The following is a 24442-nucleotide window of genomic DNA, read 5'->3' as shown; positions in this document are numbered from 1 at the left end:
TTGTATTTAGATAGTATTTTAATAAAAACTCAATAGTAATGAAAAATTTTTAATAAAATATATGGGTGATATTTTATTCGTCTTTTCGTTGTGAATGCATAGAAAAAAAAATCATCTCAATCAGAATTAAAACAAAAAAGTTATGACATTTATAAGAATAAAAAAAATATTTATTAACTTGAATTTGAGTTTATGAACTTGAGTTGAAGAGAAAATTTCGTTGATTCGAGTTTTTAATTCGAGTTGAGATGTAATTTTATGTGAAAGCCTTTTACCGTAGTAAAAAAATCAGATGTGATTGTTTGTGAGAGCTTTTTACTGTAGCAAAATTCGAATTCTAAACTTGAATCAGCAAAATAAATGAAACTTTAAACTCAAATTTAACCCTAAACTCAAATTTAAATTTAAATTTAAATTAATTTTATAAAAAAATATAAATTTAAATAAAATTATAACTCAAATTTAAATTTTGTCTCTGAACATCCCCTTAATCATTGATGCCAAAAACAAAACAAACCAACCTCTACAAACACGCCAATAATCCAGGATTAGATTTTGTTTCCAGTTTTAAAACCTAAAAGCTCCTGGTTTAAACCGGAAAAGTCGACTTCAGTCATGACGACGACTTTCCCAGATTGTGCTTCTACTACTACTGCTGCTGCTGTTCTTCCTGTTATCCATCTTTGGAAACCCCAATAAAAAAAAAACCCAGTTTTTGGATTTTCTGCCACCCCCAAATTGACTATCTTTCTTCAAGTTACGGTAAAACCCAATTTTAATGGTCATTTCCTTTTTTTTTTGGGTTATTTTATTGTTTTAAGGCGGTTGTTTCAACATCTTAACTATTATGCACGAGGCTTGATGATGGGGAGAGGAGTGGCTTGGGGGGTCCACAGACAGGAAAGGCGGTGATCGATATCTTGTGGGTTTTCCAGGAGATATGGGATTGGGAGCTTGTGTTGGCACGGTCGGGAATTTCTTTGCTTCTTCCCACCTTTTTAACTTGCTTATTATTATTCTTATTTTTCCCAGTTTTGTTAAACTTGGGGAGGTTTTGGATCCGAAGTGAATTGGGCATTTTGTTTTTGTTTTTTGTTTTTTTGCTTTTCTGCTGCCGCTTCTGCTTCTTGAGCTTTACAAGGTTAGTAATCGTTTCGATTTCCTTTGCCCATTTTGGTTTTCCTATGTAATTAGCTGTTTTTAGATTCCCAAGTTCGTACTTTTGACTTTGAGCAAGGTTTAGTTTTTGCTTTTTCGTTCCGGGGTTGTGATACTGAAAATTGTGTTGTATTTTTTGTATTGTTTGGAAAGTTCATGATTTGTTTGTAGAAACATGTTTTGCCTGACTAATTGACCATCTGTGGTTTATGTGTGTTTATATATGATTGCTTAATTGAGTGTGTTCTTGGGTGAAACTTTTGGACCATAAGTATCTGGGACTATTACTTCGGAAAGGTTGATGTAAATGATGTTTAGTGTGTTTCTGTTACATATTGAAAATTGGCTTTCTAGTGCCAAAGTTTGATGATGGGCATCTCAAGTTTAGCTACCATTTTGGAGGAAAAAAACTGAAAAGATAAAAGACAAGAAAAGACTTGTACTTGATTTTCAAATCAGCACGTTGTTCATTTGTTTCATGTCGGACATTTGTACTTCAAATTTATTCTTTCCGTTTCTTTTGGTTTTCCCATTTTCAGTGACAAATGTCTACTTCAAGACCCAGCCATTCATCTAGCAACTCGGGGCGATCGAGGCACAGTGCTAGGATTGTTGCTCAAACAACTGTTGATGCAAAGCTTCATGCAGAGTTTGAGGAGACGGGTAGTTCCTTTGACTACTCGAGCTCAATTCGTGTAAGCAATTCGACTTCTGCAGATCAACAACCAAGGTCTGACAAAGTAACGACTGCATATCTGCATCACATACAGAAAGGAAAGTTGATCCAGCCATTTGGGTGCTTGCTAGCATTAGATGAGAAAACTTTGAAGGTCATTGCATACAGTGAGAATGCTCCGGAAATGCTGACCATGGTCAGTCATGCCGTCCCAAGTGTCGGGGATCACCCTGTTCTAGGCATTGGAACTGATGTGAGGACAATTTTTACTGCTCCCAGTGCCTCTGCGTTGCAAAAGGCCTTGGGATTTGGAGATGTTTCTCTCTTAAATCCCATATTAGTTCATTGCAAGACCTCAGGAAAGCCCTTTTACGCGATTGTACATCGCGTAACTGGTAGCTTGATCATTGACTTTGAGCCAGTTAAGCCTTACGAAGTTCCCATGACAGCTGCTGGAGCGCTGCAGTCATACAAACTAGCAGCTAAAGCAATTACGCGGTTGCAATCTTTGCCTAGCGGGAGCATGGAAAGGCTTTGTGATACAATGGTCCAAGAGGTCTTTGAACTCACTGGCTATGACAGGGTGATGGCCTATAAATTTCACGAGGACGATCACGGGGAGGTGGTCTCCGAAATAACAAAACCTGGTCTGGAGCCGTATCTGGGTTTGCATTACCCAGCCACTGATATTCCTCAAGCTGCAAGATTTTTATTTATGAAAAATAAAGTTCGCATGATAGTTGATTGTAATGCAAAACATGTTAAGGTGTTTCAGGATGAGAAGCTTCCGTTTGATCTAACCTTGTGTGGTTCAACTTTAAGGGCTCCACACAGTTGCCATTTACAGTACATGGATAACATGAATTCTATTGCTTCTCTTGTCATGGCAGTAGTAGTCAATGAGGGAGATGATGACGATGACAGCCCCAACTCTTCGCAGCCACAAAAGAGAAAGAGACTCTGGGGTTTAGTTGTGTGCCACAACACAAGTCCGAGATTTGTTCCTTTCCCTCTCCGGTATGCCTGTGAGTTTCTAGCTCAAGTATTTGCCATCCATGTGAATAAGGAATTAGAGTTAGAAAATCAGATTGTTGAGAAGAACATTTTGCGGACGCAGACTCTATTGTGCGATATGCTGATGCGTGATGCACCCTTGGGTATCGTGTCACAGAGCCCAAATATAATGGATCTAGTGAAATGTGATGGGGCTGCTCTATTATACAGAAACAAGGTATGGAGACTTGGAATTGCTCCAAGTGATTCCCAGCTTCATGACATAGTCTTGTGGCTCTCTGAGCACCACATGGACTCCACTGGTTTGAGTACAGATAGCTTGTATGATGCGGGCTATCCTGGGGCTCATGCTCTAGATGATGTAATATGTGGGATGGCAGCAGTGAGGATAACATCCAAGGACATGATTTTCTGGTTCCGGTCCCACACTGCTGCAGAGATCCAATGGGGTGGTGCGAAACATGAGCCTGGTGAGAAGGATGATGGAAGGAAGATGCATCCACGATCATCGTTTAAGGCTTTTCTAGAAGTTGTCAAGACAAGGAGCTTTCCTTGGAAGGACTATGAGATGGACGCAATTCATTCTTTGCAGCTTATTCTGAGGAATGCATTCAAAGATACTGAAGCCTTGGATTCAAACACCATGACTATCAATACAAGGCTCACTGACCTAAAATTTGAGGGGATGCAAGAACTTGAAGCTGTGACGAGTGAGATGGTCAGGTTGATCGAGACAGCCACAGTGCCAATTTTAGCAGTAGACATTGACGGAGTGGTCAATGGGTGGAACACAAAAATTTCTGACCTGACTGGTCTTCCCGTGGAGCAAGCAATTGGAGCACATTTATTGACACTTGTGGAAGATTCATCAACCGAGGTGGTCAGAGTGATGTTAGAGCTGGCATTGCAAGGTACCTATGGGTCCCATTTTACATTTTGTGTACAACAAAATCATTTTTACATTTTGTGTACCTTTAGAATCGTTCTTACACACGCACACACTTGCATACAGTAGCAATCAGTATAAGGTGACTACAGCATGCTCACGTTTAGCATGAGCTGCAAAGGAGGAACATTGTTTTTCCTTCTTCCACACTCGATTTGTTATAGTTTCTGAGTGCTTTCTTCCCCAAACATGGGTGATCAATGACAGTTTGCTTATGCTTTCTTATCAGGTAAAGAGGAGAGGAACATTCAATTTGAGATTAAAACACATGGTTCTAGGAGCGACTCTGGCCCCATCAGCTTGGTAGTGAATGCTTGTGCAAGTAGGGATCTTAACGGAAATGTCGTTGGAGTGTGTTTTGTGGCCCAAGATCTTACTGCTCAGAAGACTATGATGGACAAGTTCACTCGAATTGAGGGTGATTACAAAGCAATTGTACAAAACAGAAATCCATTGATACCTCCAATATTTGGTGCTGATGAATTTGGCTGGTGCTCTGAGTGGAATCCAGCAATGACAAAGATAACCGGTTGGAAACGGGAAGAGGTAATCGACAAAATGCTTTTGGGAGAAGTTTTCGGGGTCAGCATGACGTGCTGTCGTCTCAAGAATCAAGAAGCTTTCGTGAACCTTGGTGTTGTACTCAATAATGCGATGACAGGTCAGGAATCTGAAAAGGTTCCTTTTGGTTTTTTTGCCCGGAATGGAAAATACATCGAGTGCTTACTCTGTGTGAGTAAGAAATTGGATAGGGATGGTGCGGTCACTGGGGTCTTTTGCTTCTTGCAGCTTGCTAGCCTAGAGCTGCAGCAAGCGCTTCATGTCCAGCGCTTAATGGAACAAATTGCTACAAAGAGATTGAAAGCATTAGCTTATATTAAGAGGCAGATCCGTAATCCATTATCTGGAATTATTTTCTCTAGGAAAATGATGGAGGGTACTGAGTTGGGATTAGAACAGAAACAGCTTCTGCATACTAGTGCCCAATGCCAGCGTCAGCTCAGCAAGATTCTCGACGACTCTGATCTTGATAACATCATAGAAGGGTATGATTATATTAGTAATTATTGAGGAATACGTGCAATTATTAATTTCTTAACGTTTAAGGTTGTGCTTCATAGACGTACAAAGGTTGGCTTGGTTAGGTGGTTACTCTTTGTTTGATCTGTTTCTTAGAACAACTTAAATGCTGTCAAATTCGATTACCCTATTAAGGTCAGCTTAGATGCTTGGAGAGATTGATAGTGAACTTTTAATTCGCTTTTTATAGTTTTCCTCGAGTATTGTTGGGCTTTTCTTGTTGCATAAAGTAGAAAGATGGTTTTTTGTTTTTTTTTTGTTTTTTTTTGTTTTTGTATTTATGTTTTCAGTTCTTCATTCTGACGAGATCATTTACCATTTCTATTTTGTTATCTTGATTCCGAAAACAGCTATTCAGATCTAGAAATGGTTGAGTTCACTCTGCATGAGATACTGGTTGCAGCTACCAGCCAAGTCATGATGAAAATCAAAGCAAAGGGAATCAGATTAGTTGAAGATGCATCAGAAGAGACCACGAATGACACCTTATATGGTGATAGTCTTAGACTTCAACAAGTCTTGGCTGATTTCCTACTCATATCAGTCAACTTTACACCAAATGGAGGCCAAATTGTCATTGCTGCCAATTTGACCAAAGACCATTTGGGAGAGTCTGTTCATCTTGTGCGCCTAGAGCTAAGGTACTTGCTTAAGCTTTCCTTATCTATAATTGGTTGTAATTGGTTATTAGCGCTGATTCAGTTTGTCCTGAACTATCATCATTGTGTCATTTTGATCTTTGATTTGTTTTTGGCAAATTGTTTCCGAAACTTGTGCTTTTTGGTAGTTTTGGTCTGTGGCGGTCAAATTGACTATAAATTTCTGAAAATAACAAAGCTAATCACATCCTTTATCGCATGATAAATGAAATTTACAAAAAAATAGTTTACATTAGGTTCAAAATTCTCTAAATTTCAAGGGTTTTTAAGGGCAGTGAAGAGAACATTTTATACTTGATGTAACTAATTCTATAAAATTTCAAGTTATTACAGAGACATGATTACCTTTGTTAAAATTTATAATCAGTTGTCAATTTATGATCGGGACCAAATTTGCCAAAAAAAAAGTTCGAGGGGAAATTTGCCAATGAAAAGTTCAGGGATCAAAGTGAAACAATGTTGATAGTGTAGGGACTGATAATGCTAATAACGTATACACATATGCACGTAATGAACGTTATACCAAAAATATGAAAAGCAGTCATCATTTTGTTTGAGTTGAGAGATGGGAAGTTGTGCACGCAAACATGGAGTGCTAAACTTTTTTTACCCAACATCATTTGTGGTTTGTTATATGGAGTTGATTACTTGGACCAGGTTAACACACACGGGTTCGGGGATACCGGAATCGTTGCTGAACCAGATGTTTGGAACCGATGGAGACGTATCTGAGGAGGGCATCAGCCTGCTGATCAGCAGAAAGCTGGTGAAGCTCATGAATGGCGACGTACAGTATCTCAAGGAAGCAGGCAAGTCAACCTTCATCATATCTGTTGAACTTGCTGCAGCCCACAAGTCCCGGGCCTTCATAAAAGAGGGAAAATGATGAAGAATCCAACTTTACAAGGTTTGCAAAGGAGAGAGAGAGACAGCAAGAGAGAGTCTAACGCTGTACTTTGGAACGTTAATGTTAGTTTTTATATGTACTCACCAGTCCCATGACCCATCGATATTGGCTTTGAAATGTAAATATGTATGTGCCATCACGTTTATGCTTGTTTTCAGTTGCATGACCAATGACCAAGTTTTTGTTTTTGGGGTTTTTTTTTTTTTTTTTTTTTTTTTTTTGTGGGCTAGGAATCTTTAACTTATGTGTATCAGAAAAGCAACTCATTGATGGCTCTGACTTGTGAGAAAATCAAATGCTAAATATAGCCCTCTTGGAAGGGCTAATTTCAGCTCAAGCTCGTGTTTTTACTAGTTCCAGCGCAAGCTCTCTTGATAATTGTTTCTTTATTTATTTACTTCATAGAGGCTCCTAATTGAAATCTCTCTGATAATAACAATTGTTGCTTCTTAATTGTTTTCTTTTGCTCCCAAGAACGATAAGCATGCGTTGTAACATTTTACATATATTAATTCCATATTGGTTAAAAATTAACATCTCAAGGTTATGTAAAAGTTAAACATTTGATCAAAATATCTTTAAAGTTGACCACATTTTTTTGTTAATTAGGAATATGGTTAAAAATTGAACTTGAAGCCACTGTCAAACTAAAGTACTTTGTACGTTGCATGAGCAGCTCAAATGCAGAGATGGATGAGTCAGGGAAAAAAAGTCAAAATTACTCATTTATAACAGTGATATTTCTATTATTGACTCTTTATTAAAATAGATCAACTTAAAAACTTAAATAAAACGTTAATACTGAACAAAGAGACAATATTAATTTCCTATTAAATTTTAAGGGTCAATTCTAGAAAAAAATGGTCGTGGACTTTTTATATTAGTGAGAGATACCATGATGACTAGTCTACAAGACATAATAACAATGTTACTGAGATACCATAAAGACTACACTAATCATTCTGCTTCTATATAATGTGTAATACGTATGATAGAATCACCTAGTTATATTGGTAAAATTTCCCAACCTTGAGTTTAAGGATTTGAGATCAAGTCCAACCTCTATTGTGAGCTTAGAACATGGAAGGAAGTGACCAAACCCGTTACACCTTTACATTTGTTCTTGATTAAAAAACTTATATTTTCTTTTTAAGATATATGTACGTGTGCCTCCTGCGTTTTTCATGATTTTACACTTTTGTCTCTATTACTCTCTAAATCTTTTCATTGTTAATGAAATCCCTAAATTGATAAACCAATAACAAGCAACTCTAATTATAAATCATGATCGTTGATGAGCTATACACCGGTTGATGCCACAACTGTCCAATTACTAATATTCATTTTTTTACGGAGTTCGAAAAATCAAATTGTTAACCTCAACATTGAAGTTGGGAGTGAAAATTTATGGTTAGGTTATGCCTCGAATCACATAGTCCAATATTAATTTTGAGAAACAGAGTAAAAAAAAAAAAAATGTATCTTTACTCGTTTTATCATTACGTTATACAAACTGTATTCTCTCTTACTCTCCTTATTTGGATATTCGTAACACGATGCCATAAATGATTAATCATCAATCGCCATCAATATTATTTGCTTTATTTTGAAATATGAACAAAACCCTTTAGTTTTCGGTTTGGTGAAAACCCATTTTGAGATTTAACCAAAAAAAAAAAAGAGGTGTCACTCTCAGCTTAGAACTTTGGTTAGGCTGCCATTTTCACCTGCACAAAAACATGGGTCGATTTGTCAAGGAACGTTATTTTGAAGTTTCCGGTTTAAATTGGCGGTCACGTTGCTATGCATTTGCAATTTCATTCAATCTTACTCTATTTCTCTCTCTCTCTCTCTCTGTAGTATTTGTATTCTTTAGCTTAAAGGAGAGATAAGATGTAGGTGGAAACCAATATTCTATGCGTTGCAAGAATTTGAACGTTAACGTTATCTTAAAAGACATCAATTGGCCCATCCTTGCTTGTCAGTTGTCACCTTGGTGGGCTATTCAAAAGAAAAAGGAAAGAAAGCAACAAAAAAAAACAACAACAACAACAAAAGTGGGAGAATCTTGTTGGTAAGTGTGCTTTTATATACTATCACTAAATAGAAACTACAATAATAAGTCACTGTTTATTTAAATAATAGTTCCGACTGTCTCAACGGGACACCTAAACTAGATATTAATATAAAATAATATGTTAAAAGACAATATTTTATCTGTAAATTGTAATCTCTTTCGCCATCCACTCCTTCAAGCTCACCAAGTATACTTTTTTATTTTATTTTTAAAATTAATGATTAAAGAGGTAAACTCCAACTTGAGGAAGGAGATACAGCTAGGCAATAACATACACATTCATTGAGCTCTACCAAAAGCTCTAGTTATCATTTTTAAGTTATAATAACGGTAGAGAAGGCAAAAGCTCAACCAAAAGACACGGCTGTCACTTAATTTGGCGGCAAGGTAGATGCAAACTTAACTCTACTTACCTACCGTTTGACTAGCTTTTACATGCAGGAAGGTGAAATGCTAAAAGATAATCATGGTTAAAATTGTCATGTGAAATTATGCTCGTCCAAAATAACAGTAATTAGCAACATATGCTTTTTTTTCCCCATATAATATCAAAATAGTTCTATTATCTGTAAAGTCTCCTACAGGTAATATATGTTTCTAACTATTATATCTGATTAAAATCACATCAAAATAATAAATAGATAATATATCAAAGTATAATTTTTTATACAAATATGATGATTAAAAATAAAAATTTAACGCTAATTTATTTTTTCAAATTGTACCGTAAAAATCTCCTATAATTAGAAAGAAGTAAATAGAATGTGAATAACATTTTTTTTCCTGTATTTTCTCATACCAAAGAAGTTATTACAACATTTTCCATTTTCACTGACCCCATTATGATTTTTTTCCAATAATCTCCCCCAATATTGAATCGTAAGTAATAAACCTAAACAAAAGAAGCCCAAGAAAAGGCCACCAAAACACGTCACAAAAGTACAAAATACACAATACACAAACACACAAACAAACAAATACAAATCTCAGCGACTCCAGACTTTTACAGTACTCTACTTCTTGGGCGCAAATCTGGACTTGATCTTCTGAACCTCCTTGGTCCCAATCTGGAACGCCTTCGTCAGAACATTGTCCGGCACCGGTGGCGACGCACCGAAGAGCGTGGTGGAGATCGACTGAGTCCCCGGCAGCTGGCTGTTGAAGGCGGAGATTACGGCGGCGGGATCTTTGCCGTTGTTCTTCTGGAAGTGAACCAATCCCTTCGGGAACGCGAAGATCTCTCCCTTCTTTATCGTCTTCGAGACGAGGACGTTGGCGGTGGTTATGAATCCGACGTCCAATTCTCCGTAGAGGACGAAGACGATCTCGGTGGCGCGTGGGTGCGTGTGGGGCGGATTGAGGCCGCCGGGAGCGTAGTCGATGCGGGAGAGGGAGACGCCGAGAGTGTTGAGGCCTGGAATCTTCTGGACGTTCGCTCCCGTCACCAGCGATCCGAAGGTGTTGTTTGTCGCTCCTGGCTTCGCGAGTATGGTGGAGAAGAAGTCGTCCGCGCTTATGTTCGCTGAGCTCTTGCACGCGTATCCGTTGACTCTAACCTCTGTTTGGTTCCCGAGAAAATTTTTGTAAGTACTTTCTTAGAAGCAATTTTGTCATTATAACCAATAGACCAGACTTTCACCTCTGTTTGACTATTGGAAAATTAAGAAGGTTTTGGATTGAATTATGAATCTGTTTGAGGAATTTGTGTGGAAATGAGATTATTTTTAGCGATTCATAGACTTTCCAATTGAAAAGAAGACGAAGAAGAAGACTTGATTAGTAGTTACAGTTTAGAAACAAGAAACAGAAAGAAAAGAAACAAAAGTGAGAAAAATTCATCTTCTCAAGTCTAAACAATAATTGAGTTCCAATTTCCAAAAGCTATTAACTGTTTCTATTTGAGCTACTTCTTTTTACCTTAGAGTTACTGAATTTGGTTGTTTAAAGTTCAAATTAAAGGAAAAGAGCAAGAAAAAGTATTGGAGTCAGTACCAGAGTTGAGATCGGCGACGCAAACGTCTTGAAGCAAGTCCGGATCGGCGACGGAGGAGCTCAAGATGGCGGCAAACGCCGTGACGAAAAGTGCCAACATAGCCGCCATGATCGTCGGATTATTGCAGATAAGGGGAAAGAAAATATCAATGAAGTGTTTGGGCAAAAAAAAAAAAAAAAAAAATCTATATATATATCAATGAAGTGGACCAAGAATAAGAGAGGTCTTTTTCAATAAGGAGAAAAGAATGTTGTATTTGGAAAACTGTGGAGTGATGAGGTAGTGAAGGTTAGGATGTGTATTTATAAGGGGAGGGACATGAGACAAGTAAATAATAAGGCACTTTTAATATTAGATATGTCGTGTGACAGACATGTAGTTGTGAATGTAAAGCATGGGACATGCCTACTTCTTATATTTTTCCCAAAGCAAAGTCACCCCCCTAAGGCTCGGTATTTTGCCTCTCTTTCAATTTTTAATTCGTTGACTCTATTTTCCGCGTAATTTTAGATTATAAATAAACGATTGGCCCGAGTTATAAATGAACGATAAGTGATCGTATTGAATTAAAAAAAAAAAAAAAAGGGAAAAAAAAAGTGTAACGATTGTGTCACTCATGAGATACTTTCTAAGAATGACGCTATAAAAAACGGTTAAGATCATACGACAAGTACATACCATTTTAAGATGTGTGTTTTCATTCATTCTTTATTTTAATTTTTCGTCTTGATTTTCTCAAGGAAAATCATAAATGTATTATTGCAACAACTAACTTAGGCAATGGTTAGAAAATTACAAAGGGAAGGAAAAAAAAAAAAAAGAAAAATAACTTTAATTCATGTAATTAGTTGAAGGCTTGAAATTGTCCTCGAAATTTTTTCTCTGTAATTTTCACTGAAAGCATCCACGATAGTTCATCTGTCATTGTACGAAAGCAAATGGATGGGCCAAATTGCACAGGTGTCTTCACTTGGTTAGAGAGGGGATATAAGTAAAGAAAAAGGAAAACATTGATGACATATTTGTTTGCTAATGCTGCCAAAACTGATTTAGTTGTCTCATGAGTTAGTTGGGGACGAATGAATGAATGAATGTAGGATGATGCTTGGTAAGTACCATGTTTTCGTACACAGACTTTCATTATGGCGAAATGACTATTTCCACGGCCTTCATTATTACAAAGATGTTTCCCTATCATAATAAACAAATAGGAATTCTTATTATTATTATTATTATTATTATTATTATTGATTTTTGTTCTCTTTTCTTTTCTTTTGGGACGATCAACTTTCTAATCATTAGAATGTAGAGTAAAGGGTCTTTACGGATTGTGGCATAAAGTGTTTTGTTTATTTATTCATGCGTTGCTATACGACTATACTACTTTATTTATTGTCGTTGGAATTATCATTTATCTGGTGGAAAGTTAGGGGAAGGGGTAGAATTGTTTGCGAAGTCAAGACAAATTCAATATCCCAACAACATATATATATATATATATACATATACGTACATATATTCATATTATAATAGAATCTATTTTCCTACTAACTACCGTGTGTTCTCAAGTCAGCTATATCATCAGGCGCCATTAATTTATTAATACCAACAAAAACTAGCTCCCAGAAGCAAATGTGTATATATATATATATATATGTACATTCTTCTTTCAGTTAAAGCAATTATATCTTTAATGTATCGTGTAAACTTGTACCCGGCACATGAACACATGCCGACGATATGACTTCAACGGTTAGGTGGCCTTTTCTCATACAACATCAAAAGAGGAAAAGACACAAGTTGTCTTTTAGATTATACATCAAAACTCTAACTTGATTGATCATTAGTTTCTTCTATTCAATGGTATTTTAGCTCGGAAAAAAGAAAGGTACGCAATAGGCTAATTATTCATACGGTTTGGACTCGCAGATTTTCATTTTTAATTTTGCTATGTCAAGGTCCTTACTGATTGATTCCTAGGAGAAATTTTATGTTTTTATATTATGTTTATTCCAAAGAGATATACTAGGTGGAAACTGGGAAAGGCCCCGTGATTGTATCAAGTTTCATGGAGGCATATGATTTAGTGTAATATTTTCTAGAATATAATCCGTAAATCAACACAAATTACAAATTACTGTTTAATGTACGGTCCGAATTTATGCAACCGGTGGTAGAGTCACGGGGTGGTGAATTCATGGGGGCATGTGCCCACACTTAAATTTTAGAATTTTAATGCTTTACCTTTCTAAAAAATTTTAGTTACGCTCTAAAAATATAAGAAAAATTATAATTGTCTTCACTCAAAATTTAGAAAGAATAATGGAAAAAAAAATCTCTAATCTTTGTTTCACGGTAAAAATTTTCTGGCTCCATCACTATATGCAAAAATGAAACATTTGTAGGGGCATGTTGAGTCTAAAGCCAATGGAAACAGGGTCGTTTTTGGTTATATTACAACAAATCAGACAAGCCGGACTCTTCCCTATTTTGTGAACGAATATCCTATTTACATTATAAAAAATAAATATCATGAGTCATGGTTTCATGCCATGACAAAGCTTCATTTTTAAATGCATTTCTAAGATAATTCGTTGCCATAGGCCCAATATTTTAGAGTGGATAGTTGTACTTAATTAATTACTTTAACATAAGGTTTAAAATTAATGTGTTGCTCGTTGCTTAATTTGCAGATGTCCGTCTTTAATGCCGGTTTCATTATAATCCTCTTAATAGTTAATCTATACTCCTAATTCTGACCAATGGCCAGACGATTTATTATCTTCTCTCTTTTCTCCATTGACCATGCCAATACGTCTTGTTTTTTCAGAAATTAAAGTTCATATCTTATAAGGAAAAAGCTTACTCATCTAGTATACAATAATGGGCTTGATCTTTTAGAGTTGAACCCTTGAGAAGGAACAATATGCAAACCTCTTTTGAATAACTAATTAGGTAAAATGTCCAGTTGTTATTAGGGGTGTAAATCGGCCGGGTAGGGTCGGGTTGAACTAAAAAATTGAGCCGACCCGATCAGTGCGGGTTGAGAAAACTTTGGGCCGCGACACTCTCTTAAATCTACAAACCCGCAACCTTTCGGGTGACCTCGGGTAGGGTCGGGTTACTCGGGTTGGTGAAAACTAATTTTAATCTATGACTTCATACCTCTTTTAACTGTCCAAAAGCATAAACAATAAGGAGATGAAATAAAATCTTAAGAAGCAAAATAGTCCATATAAAATAAACAGTTTAATCCAAAATAAACAGTCCATATAAAAATAGACAATCCATATAAAGATAGTCGCAAAATAGGAAATTTAGTCCACTCCAAACTGTTTAATCCAGAATAATAGCACCTTCATTCCCAACTTGCCCCTCATGTCTTGCAATAGAATTTGACAAATCTTGAGAAGAAAACATAACAAAAAAAATCATCAGAATCAAGTTTAGAACAATGAAATGATCCTAAATAGGAGACTTTTTTGTGACTTCTTCCTCTTTTTACTGTCTCCCTCCTCTTTTCGTTTTCAATTTTAGTGCCTAAATTAGGTATAGGGGTAGGGCTGGGTGTGGGAGTGGGCAAGGTAATGGGATCTTTAGGCATAGAGACACTTTCTGTTTCAGCAGAGGACTTGCAAGTGCTTTCAGAAATTTTTGTGGGGTGGATGATAAATTTTTCTATCTAGCACACAAATTAGTAAAATAAGTGTTAAATTAATAGTGATGAGTTAACATATAAGTGAAATGACATATCACATGCACGTAAGTATATTTGTATCCCTACCATTATTCTTTGATTAATGGTCTGAACTCAACTTCCAAGCTTTGGTTCATATAAAACGACCCAACATCATCTCTAAGTTCCAGAAATAAAAAAAAAAGGATAACAATAACTTAAGTGCTTAAAGGTTTGACTAGAAAGATTCAAGACCAAATAATCTGAGCCATAAAGAGGCCATGGACAGACGAAGGCCAAGGAATAACTTTTTCTCATTCAAATTTCCAGAGACGTGTTTAAATTGCATACAAGATAATACATTATGACATAAATCAATTATAAAAATCTGTATTCCAGCCACACATATCTTAAACTATAACACGCAATAACAAACACATCTTAGTGTACATTTAGTTAATTCCCCAATTCAAAATCTGTGGCAAAAGCAAGAACAAATAGCCATGCGTGAGCTCCACCTCCAGGAGCATCAAGCCATCAACCACATGGCTCATGTATTTGTATTACTTTGTTTCCCTTGCCATTATATTTTGTTTCCTCCATCTCACATCTTTATTCTCACTTTTAATACACAGACACACACACACACACATATATTCTTTCACTTTCTTTCCTATCAGTTTACTCTCTAACACATGTATTTTCTTTGTTTTTTTCTTATCAAAAGTTTAGTTGTTCAACAGAATTTATTAGCCTCAATAAATAACAAATGGCATATATCATATCAAAGTTTGACACATTGAAGGCTTCACATTGTAAGCATAACATTACTCATTCATTGTAGAAATGCAATAAAAGTTCCATAACTAAATACTGTAAGCATGAACAGAACCAAAGCAAGTTTCACGTAAGTCCCAGAATTAGTTTCTCACAAACAGTTCTCTGATGGAAGAAGCAAGAAGGAACTTACCTGATGAAACTGGAAGAAGCAAGAAGCAAGAAGCAAGAATCAAACTGTCGCCGCCGTGAGCTCCACCTCCAGGGCAACTGGAACCAAAAATGACGTCAAGTGAAAAATGAAAATCAACCAAAAACGAAATCAAACAAACAGACCCATTTATGTTTGGGTTGCTCTGATTCAGAGATAAATCATAAATCAAAAAATAAAATAAAAAAAATCTGGAAGAAGAAGAGTAACGGTGGTTTACGATGAACGGCGAGTGTGAGGAACGGCGAGAAACGGCGAGGAATGGCGAGGAACAGCGAGGAACGGCGAGGAATGGCGAGAAAGGGCGAGGAACGGTGAGGAACGCCGAGTAATTTAGGGATGAGGGATTTAGGGTGAAGTGGAACGAAGAATGAGAAGGAAGAGGCGAGGTGAGGCATGCGTGAGTGAAGTGAGGCGAGAGGCGAGAGGCGAGAGGAGAGGAGGGAGGCAAGAGGCGAGGACAACAGAGGAGAGGAGAGACTGAGGTGAGGACGAGGGATTTAGGAATTAGATTTAGGCCTACAGGCTTCAAAACGGCCGGGTCGGGGCATTGCGGGTTCAAGAATGCCCGACCCGCCCCCAACCCGCACGGTGTGGGTTGGGACCATTTTAATCCGGAAAAAAAACCTATTTAGTCGGGTCGGGCAGGTTTTTCGGGTTCGGGCTCAATTCTTACACCCCTAGTTGTTATTGAGAGTAAGGGTGGCAATTCGTGTTCGTGTCAACCAGTTTATTAATCGTGTCAGAAAATATCAATCCAAACACGATCTGTTTATTAAACGTGTCAAAAATGTTAACCTAAACATGCCTTATTTATTAATCGTATCAACCCGTATAATCCGTTTAAATTAATATATTGAATAAATAACTAATATAATAATGACTTATTTAACACGGTCAAGTCATGTTTAACATGTTTACTAGTCAATTTATCTTTTCCTTTAAAAAAAATAAATGAATTTTACCTACAAATATTAAAATTCACATTATTTGTATTTAATATGTCATATAAACTTTCATGTTATATCACATATCATTAGATTACAAATGACATATAGTTAATCATGTCAATTCGTGTCACTACGTGTTAGGAGGTCAATCCTAACCTAACATATTTATTAATCGTGTCAACCCAATTATGACCCAAATCCGCTAATTTCATTCGGGTTTTGAGTCGTGTCGCTACTCGGATTGCCAGCCTTAATTGAGAGCATAATGACGCTTTTGTTTTTTGTTTTTTTCCCTTAATCAAGTAGACACATAATAAGCAAAATAGGAGATATTATTATAAACTTAGGCCAATATCAGAAACGGAGACCTATAGACATGCCCTTTAGTTTCTAAGTATTGAATAGGATTATTTTGTGTACTTTCGTATGTTTATGTTATAAGTACTCGAAATTTGTACTTAATCTGATTGTACGTTATGTTATATGCACTAGCTAAATTGTAATGGAAAAAAGAGAGTACAACGCTTATAAAAAAAAATGGAGAAAAAGAATGTCAACTATGCTAAAGAATAACAGATATTGTTTATACGTGTGCAGATGAGATCAAAGGCCTAAACTTTACACTCATATTATTTGGAGCAGCGTTGACCAAGAAGAGGTCAGATATAACAAACGGCGCGCCTTATTATCTTATCTGCTTGACTTTAATGAAGAGTCTAATTGATACGTCTTTGGTTTCCGTTTCTATTATTTGCGTATTGTTGTTTAAGACTTGGAAATTCTAATCTGAGCTTCGGTGTGAATGATCAAGCCCAGATGAAGAAAAAGGAAACCGAAAGGAAAACAAGAAAAATCTGATCTCAATATGAACGACGTGTTATTTACCTTCAACGTCGTTTCTTCTTTAGAAAGGAACCGGAAGCAGTACAAATCAAGTTAGCTAGCTCGGTATTTGGAATGGAAGTCATATTTACTTGTCAGTTTCATGTTGATTGGAGGTTTGGTCCTAAAATTCCATCAGGTTTATTATGTCTGTTTCTAGACTCGTTATGAAGATGGAGGTATATATGATTTAGGATCAGATTTTCTAGAGCATACTTACCGGTTGAAGTTAAACAAAAACAGCCCCAATACAGACTAATTTGAGTTTACTTCGAGGGAAAAAGTAATCACTTTAACATGAAACTGCGATTTACACTCAAAGTTTACGCAGAATGCAAAATTTCCACAAGTTTAAGGTTCGGTTAAGAAAAAATTTAGCTGCTGAAGAGTAAAGACATTTGTTGGAGTAATGTTGTGTGTAAAAGGACTGAATACTAAGAATGCCCAAGTAATTAAACAAGGTATCGAAATGTATTGAAGAGACAACCAATAAGATAAGATAATAAGATAATATGTTAAAATTCTGGTTTGCGAAACAAAGTCCTATCTAAATTATAAAAAGCACGATCAGTCTACCACAACAAAATTTAGGTAAAAAGTACAACCGTTATTAGGAATATAATGATACAAAACAAACTGATACATCCCTTCAAAAAAAAAAAAAATTGATACATTTCTTTCACTTAATCAACCAGACACATAATAAGCAATAGAATATAGTATTACTGTTTTGTCTAGCTCTTAAATTCTAGCCATTGCAATTTTGTAACTTTTCTCCTGTGAAGGGAACTAGAAAATATGTTATAATTACTCAAAATTTGTACTTAATCTGATTGTAGGTTATGTTATCTGTACTTGCTAAATTGTAATGGAAAACGAATGTTAACTGTGCTAAAGGGATATTGTTTTTATAGACTTAGAACACTTGTTCAATTGATATTTAACGCAACCACATTATGGCAAGTCTTCAAAAAATTTTAAAAACTTTTTATTTGACTTTTTTTGTTTTTTTTTGTTTTGTTTTTAAGGAACAATAGATTGATAACTAGGCATAAGCTTTTACAAGATTTACGATACGCAGAACAACATCAATTCGAAATAAAGACATAAAATGTAAGAGCATAATACTATATTTGACTTCTACATGCTTTAATATATGAATTTATTAGATAACACGACAATACTATTTAGCGTCAAAAATTGGACAAATGATACAAGTTCAAAAGACCAACAAATAGATTGAATGTTAACTTTACACTTTTTTAAGGAGTTTTTCTGACAGAATAAAAAATAAATAAATTATTAGTAATTTTTTATTTTTTAACTGTTAAATTTATATCTAAAATTGTCTATCTTATATAATTTTTTAATTTTATGTAATTTTGATAAGATCTAATCGAAAAAAACTAGTACTACTGACGGAAAAACTTACCGTATAAAATCCCTTATCATTGACCAAGGGGAGATCAAAAGCAATAAACAACACGCTTTTGCAATAAACAACACGCTTTTCTCTTCTCTATATTCTGTGGCGTATTTTTATTCAAAATTTGGAAAGTATTTCTGTGATTCTCTGAATGATCAGGCCCCGATTAGAAAAAGCAAACAAAAAAGAGAAGAAAAGAAATACAATCTACATTCAAACGAAATGTCATCTGTCTTTCAATGCCGCTTTTTCTTTTTAGAGAAACGACACACCAATTTAACAGGAAAGGAAAAAAAGAATATTGCTTTGTAAAATGTTTCTCCAAAAAGCCATAGTTTACTTCCCCTCCTCAGGTTAAAAAAAAAAAAAAAAAAACAACAACAAAATTAAGAACATGAAAGAAGAGTTGTTCTTCCTAAGCATAAAAAAAATGTCGTAAATAAGATATCCGTCTCTATGAAATGAGTGACATGTAATTTTGTTTTCTGTCGTTGATTCACCTAGAATTGACATGTGAGTTTTAAATGTTACTATTCATCGATTTCATAGACTAACGATGTCGTTATCCTTTCACAAGAAAAACGACTTCATATTCTACGTCGTTATAGTAAGATTTCATGTCTTCTTTTTCAACAGCTCAATATTACCTAGGTTAAAAAAAAAAAGCTTTTTGGCCCTAAGCTTTTTGAGATTAGCGGATCGGTCCCTAAACTTTTTTTTTTTGGTTTGCAATCGGATCCTTAAGGTTAGAAATCTTTTGAAATTGAGATCCAATTAAAAACAGTGTTAGTTATTTTAGACAAAATAACCCACGTGCGGCGGTCTCACGTAATTCACTAATAAGAATAATGAGCATATTTTTCACTTCTATAAAATTATTATATGTTAAAAAAAAAGCTTTGTTGCCTGACCGGAGATCTCAATCGGAGGGGGAAAAAAGAATAAAAAACAATGACATCTAAAATCAAATGAAGATCATAATTACCTGACTAATCTAGTAAATCGACAACAACATACTCTCCCAAACCTTTTTTAAATTGAAGAAACTCTGGGATTGTTCTATTTTTTAGTTAGAGTAACTTGAGTGATAATCTTGAATTGAGTTTGAGTTATATCTTGAGTTGAAGTTGTAATTTGAGTTTGTGTTTAGATGTGTACATTTGAGTTATAATTTAAATTGAGAATCTATTTGAGTTTGTATTTGGGTGGGTTAAAACTTAAATTTATATTTATATAGTATTTTAACAAAAACTCAATGGTGATGAAAATTTTTATTATGGTATACGGGTGGGATTTTATTCGTCTTTTCATTGTGAATGTATAGAAAAAAATCATCTCAATTAGAATTAAAATGAAAAAGTTATGACATTTTTAAAAATATAAAAAATATTATTCATTAACTTGAGTTCGAGTTTATGAACTCGAGTTAAAAGGAAAACTTGAAATCGAGTTTAGCCCCAAACTCGAGTTCAAACTCATATCTTACAAAATAACATGAACTTGAATAAAGTTGTAACTCGAGTTCAAATTTTTTTTGAGTTTCATTACAAAAGAACAACCCCTCTAACTCTTGGGGATTCGAAATCCCAAAAATTGATCCAATTTTTGAGTTTATGTTTAGATGTGCACATTTTAATTATAATTTAAATTGAGAATCTATTTGAGTTTGTGTTTAAGTGGGTCAAAACTTAAATTTATATTTATATAGTACTTTACTAAAAACTCAATGGTGATGAAAATTTTTAATATGGTATATGAGTGGGATTTTATTCATCTTTTTGTTGTGAATGCATAGAAAAAAAATTATTTCAATTAGAATTAAAACGAAAAAACTATGACATTTTTAAGAATATAAAAAATATTATTCATTAACTTGAGTTTGAGTTTATGAACTCAAGTTAAAGTGGAAACTTGAACTCGAGTTTAGCCCCAAACTCGAGTTCAAACTCAAATCTTATAAAAGATGAGCCCGTTCACTTCACTGATTTGAATTTGTAATTCGAGTTAAGATGTGATTTTGTGTGAGAGCTTTTTACTGTAGCAAAAAAGTTAGATGTGACTGTTTCTGAGAGCTTTTTACTGTAGCAAAACTCGAATTCTAAATTTGAATCGATGAAATGAACGAGGCCATATGAACTTGAATAAAGTTGTAACTCGAGTTTAAACTTTTCTTGAGTTTCATTACAAAACAACCCCTCTAACTCTTGGGGATTCGAAATCCCAAAAATTGATCCAATTTTTTTCTTCTCACCATCAAAAATCCCTCCTTCAACAACATAAAGCGGAGATATAACTGCAATTGCTGCAAATTTTCCAAAAAACAAAAACAAAAAAAAGACGCATTCAAATGGATAAATCTATAATCCTAAAAGTTTTATGCTTTCATCAAAATTCCAATAAGCTTACAAGACCAGTCATCTGAATACGATGTCGACGGCCCTGAGGAATACGACGTCGTACACGAACTCATCGTCACAATCATTGGTCGTGGTCGAGTTTTAGGAGAAATGAATTTGCAATTAATGTTCCATTTCTCTGCGAACATTAATCGAAAGTAAACGAAAGCATTGTCGGTCAACCCCAGCATTGCACCATAAAAACCCACCACGCCACCGTCGGGGAGAAGCGGGTGTTGTCGGAGTTCACCGATATGAGCGACGACGAGAGCTTCGAGGTCTTGGCCATGGCGACTTCAAGGGATATTAGAGAAATAAGAAAGAACTAGAAAGAAATTTTGAGAGAAAGATTAAACTCTTCATTAATCAGTTGAAACTGTACACAATGCTTATATACAAGTCTGTTAAGGCTTCTTACATCTAACTAATTACAAATCTTAGCCACTAAAAACTTTACACGTGTACAAATAATCTAGCAACCTTCTAACAAACTGAGCTGGGCTAAAACTAATTTCTAACCTATGATTTATTATCTCTAACATCCCCCTCAAACTCAGAGTACTAAAATCTTGTACTCTGAGTTTGTGTCTCAAACGACCAAAAGCAGAACTGGAAATTGCGTTAGTAAAAATGTCAGCCAACTGATCTATAGCAGGCACATGTATAACTTCAATTGCTTTCTGTAGCACTTTCTCACGCACCAAGTAAAGGTCTAGTTCAATATGTCTAGTCCGGGCATGCAAAACTGGGTTTGCAGCCAAATGAACTGTGCTCAAGTTGTCACACCAGATAATAGGAGTCTTTGAACTTTTAACACCTATCTCATAAAGAAGAGATTGTAACCAGCTTATTTCTGCTACCAAGCTTGCTAGACTTCTATACTCGGCTTCTGTTGAGGACCTTGATATGGTATGTTGTTTCTTTGACTGCCAAGAAATAAGATTCGAGCCCAAGAACAAGCAGATTCCTGATGTTGATCTCTTGTCTTCTGCATCCGAAGCCCAGTCAACATCACATAAACCAGTTAAGTCCAAATTTGTGTTTAAATTGTGAGTGAGATGCAAACCAAAGTCCAATGTTCCTGCCAAATATCTCAAGGTCCTTTGGACTATTTTCCAATGAGCTTCCAAAGGCCTTTGCATAAATTGACACACACGATTCACTGAATAAGCAAGTTCAGGTCTGGTAATAGTTGCATACTATAGTGCTCCAACCACACTTCGGTAAAGTTGTGGATCCTGCACTTCATCACTTCCATAAGCAGTAAGTTTCTAACCAGTTGTAAGTGGTGCTGTAACACTCCTTGAGTTCTGTATTTTTGTCTTACACAACAGATCTTTAACATATTTAGTTTGAGTAAGATGAATACCCTCAACAGTCTTCTTAACGTGGATTCCAAGAAAGTAGTCAACTTCTCCTAAGTCTTTGAGAGCAAACTTATTGTTTAACTGATCAATGAGATGTTGAACAACTTCTTGATTGCTTCTTGTAACTAAAATATCATCAACATATACAAGTACAAACACAGTCCAGTGAACTGTTTCTTGAATGAACAGGGATTGATTTGATTTGGCTGAATGGAAACCAAATTCAACTAGTGCTTGATAGAGCTTCTCAAACCAAGCACGAGGTTTGTTTGAGTCCATATAAGGACTTATGCAATTTACACACCAAGTCTGGTTGCTTCGGATCTTCAATGGTTGTTCCATGTAAACTTCTTGTAAAATACCATTCAAGAAAGCATTATTGACATCAAATTGTCAGATAATCCAGCTCCCACTAAGAGCAACAGTGAGAACAACCCTTATTGTTGTTGGTTTAATAATTGGACTAAATGTCTCGTTGAAATCAAAACTAGCCACTTGATGAAACCCCTTTGCTACCAAACGTGCCTTGAACTTATTGATTTACCATCTGAGTTTTCTTTTAACATAAAAAAACCCATTTACACCCAATCACTTTTTTCCTTCTAGTAAGGGAACTAAACTCCAAGTGTTGTTCCTTAAAAGAGCAAGATATTCATCGGTCATTGCTTGCTTCCACTGTTCAGATTGGAGAGCTTCCAAAGGACTAGCAGGTTCCTTGGAGGCAATATAAACTTTTGGCTTGAACACACCTCTTTTTGCGCGAGTCACCATGGAGTGTGTATTCTGAGCAACCTGTGATTTTTCTGATACAGTAGTGGGAACCTATAAATCATGGCACACAGTACATAAAGGCTGCATAGAAGTGTCACATGGAAAATCAGTAAAAGGTGGAATAGGAGAAGAAGTGGGCACGGACAAGGCAGGAAAAGAAGTAGATGAAGGTGAACTAGAAGTGGGAACACAAGAATTTTGAATTAGAGAGGGTAAAATTTGTAAAAGAACAATAGGTGGTGAAACCACAGAAGATGAAAAAGGAAATGTAAACTCATAAAAAATAACATCTCTAGAAATGTGAATTCTGCTTTTTAAATCTAACCATTTGTACCCTTTATAATTAAAGGCTATAGCCAATAAAAGTACAAGGAGAAGATTTGTAGTCAAACTTGTGTTGGTTATAAGCTCTTAAATTTGAAAAACAAAGACAGCCAAAAGTTTTTAATTGAGTATACTGAGGTTTACATTGAATAAGACTTCTAATAGTGTTTTGTAGTGTATAAGAGTAGAGGGAAGGCGGTTACAACTAATAGTGTCAAACCTGTAGTAGCACTACATTAACACGTGACTAGGTTTGCCACATAGTTGGCACTGCACTCTATTAGTTTGCCAACTTCCTCTGCCAAAACCACGACCTGAGCTTCTTCCATGTGAACCACCTCTAGGCTGAAAGTAACTAGGAGAGCCGCTATTACGTCGAAACTGCCCTTGCCAAGATGCACCAGAAAAATTAGACCCACAAGGAACACTTGACCTATTAGGAACACCAAAAAAACCTTTTTTTGCTATTATTATAGCCAGGATTACGATTCATTGCAAGATTTGCCATTGTTGAATCTAACCCTTTGAGATTTTTCTCAATACGAACCTCCTAAGAAAGAAGTAATGCTTCTAAATCTTCCACTGTGTATGGATCAATTCTTGAATTCACAGATAGAACAAAAACTTCATATTCTGGTGGAAGTCTATTAAGAATGGCATCTATATGTTCTTTAGTAGTTAAAGAGTGGCCAACCAAAGCTAGTAAATCAACTAGATTTTGAATTCTTAACAGTATTCATTAATCCCTAAAGAACCTTTCCTCATATTCTGTAACTGAGTCTTGAATTGAGCAATTTTGGCACGAATCTGAGTCGCAAAGTACAGTTCTAGAGTATGCCTAACCTTCGCAGACGTATCACAATTCACTAAGCGAGAAAGAACATCATCGTTGACAGAAGCAAGAATCCAAGAAAGAATTAATTGATCTTGTTGCTCCCAATCAAGAATCTCAGGATTCACAACATCCATAGCTTCATCTGCTGCTGATAAGAACTTCATCAGAGAAGAAAATGAGCGTGAAAGAAATCGCTCCAATCGATGACCTCAAATCATCGCGAGAATCTATTTTCGCCAAATGATGTAATTGTGTTGATCCAATTTAGTTGAAATTGGATGTTGAAATGAAATCGGAACGAACTTGGACTGGGAAGA

At 35.6% G+C, this 24442-nt stretch overlaps 2 protein-coding genes across 2 annotated transcripts; one reads left to right on the top strand and one right to left on the bottom strand.

Annotated features, from left to right (window-relative positions):
- The first annotated feature begins 507 nt into the window (after positions 1-507).
- On the top strand, positions 508-6589 carry LOC21405485 (phytochrome A). The gene is made up of 5 exons (XM_010096624.2): positions 508-1141; positions 1698-3759; positions 4024-4840; positions 5225-5515; positions 6191-6589. The coding sequence occupies exons 2-5, from the start codon at positions 1704-1706 to the stop codon at positions 6417-6419; spliced, it is 3393 nt and encodes a 1130-aa protein (XP_010094926.1). The 5' UTR covers positions 508-1141; positions 1698-1703; the 3' UTR covers positions 6420-6589.
- A 2693-nt stretch (positions 6590-9282) lies between these two features.
- Positions 9283-10947, bottom strand: LOC21405484 (rhicadhesin receptor). Its single transcript, XM_010096623.2, has 2 exons — positions 10510-10947; positions 9283-10075 (listed from the first exon to the last, which is right to left on the bottom strand). Exons 1-2 carry the CDS (start codon positions 10616-10618, stop codon positions 9531-9533), a joined length of 654 nt encoding a protein of 217 aa, XP_010094925.1. The 5' UTR covers positions 10619-10947; the 3' UTR covers positions 9283-9530.
- Positions 10948-24442: the final 13495 nt, after the last annotated feature.

Source organism: Morus notabilis, unplaced genomic scaffold (assembly GCF_000414095.1).
Source record: "Morus notabilis unplaced genomic scaffold, ASM41409v2 Scaffold283, whole genome shotgun sequence".
NCBI lineage: Eukaryota > Viridiplantae > Streptophyta > Magnoliopsida > Rosales > Moraceae > Morus > Morus notabilis.
This window is presented reverse-complemented; position numbering and strand designations above follow the sequence as displayed.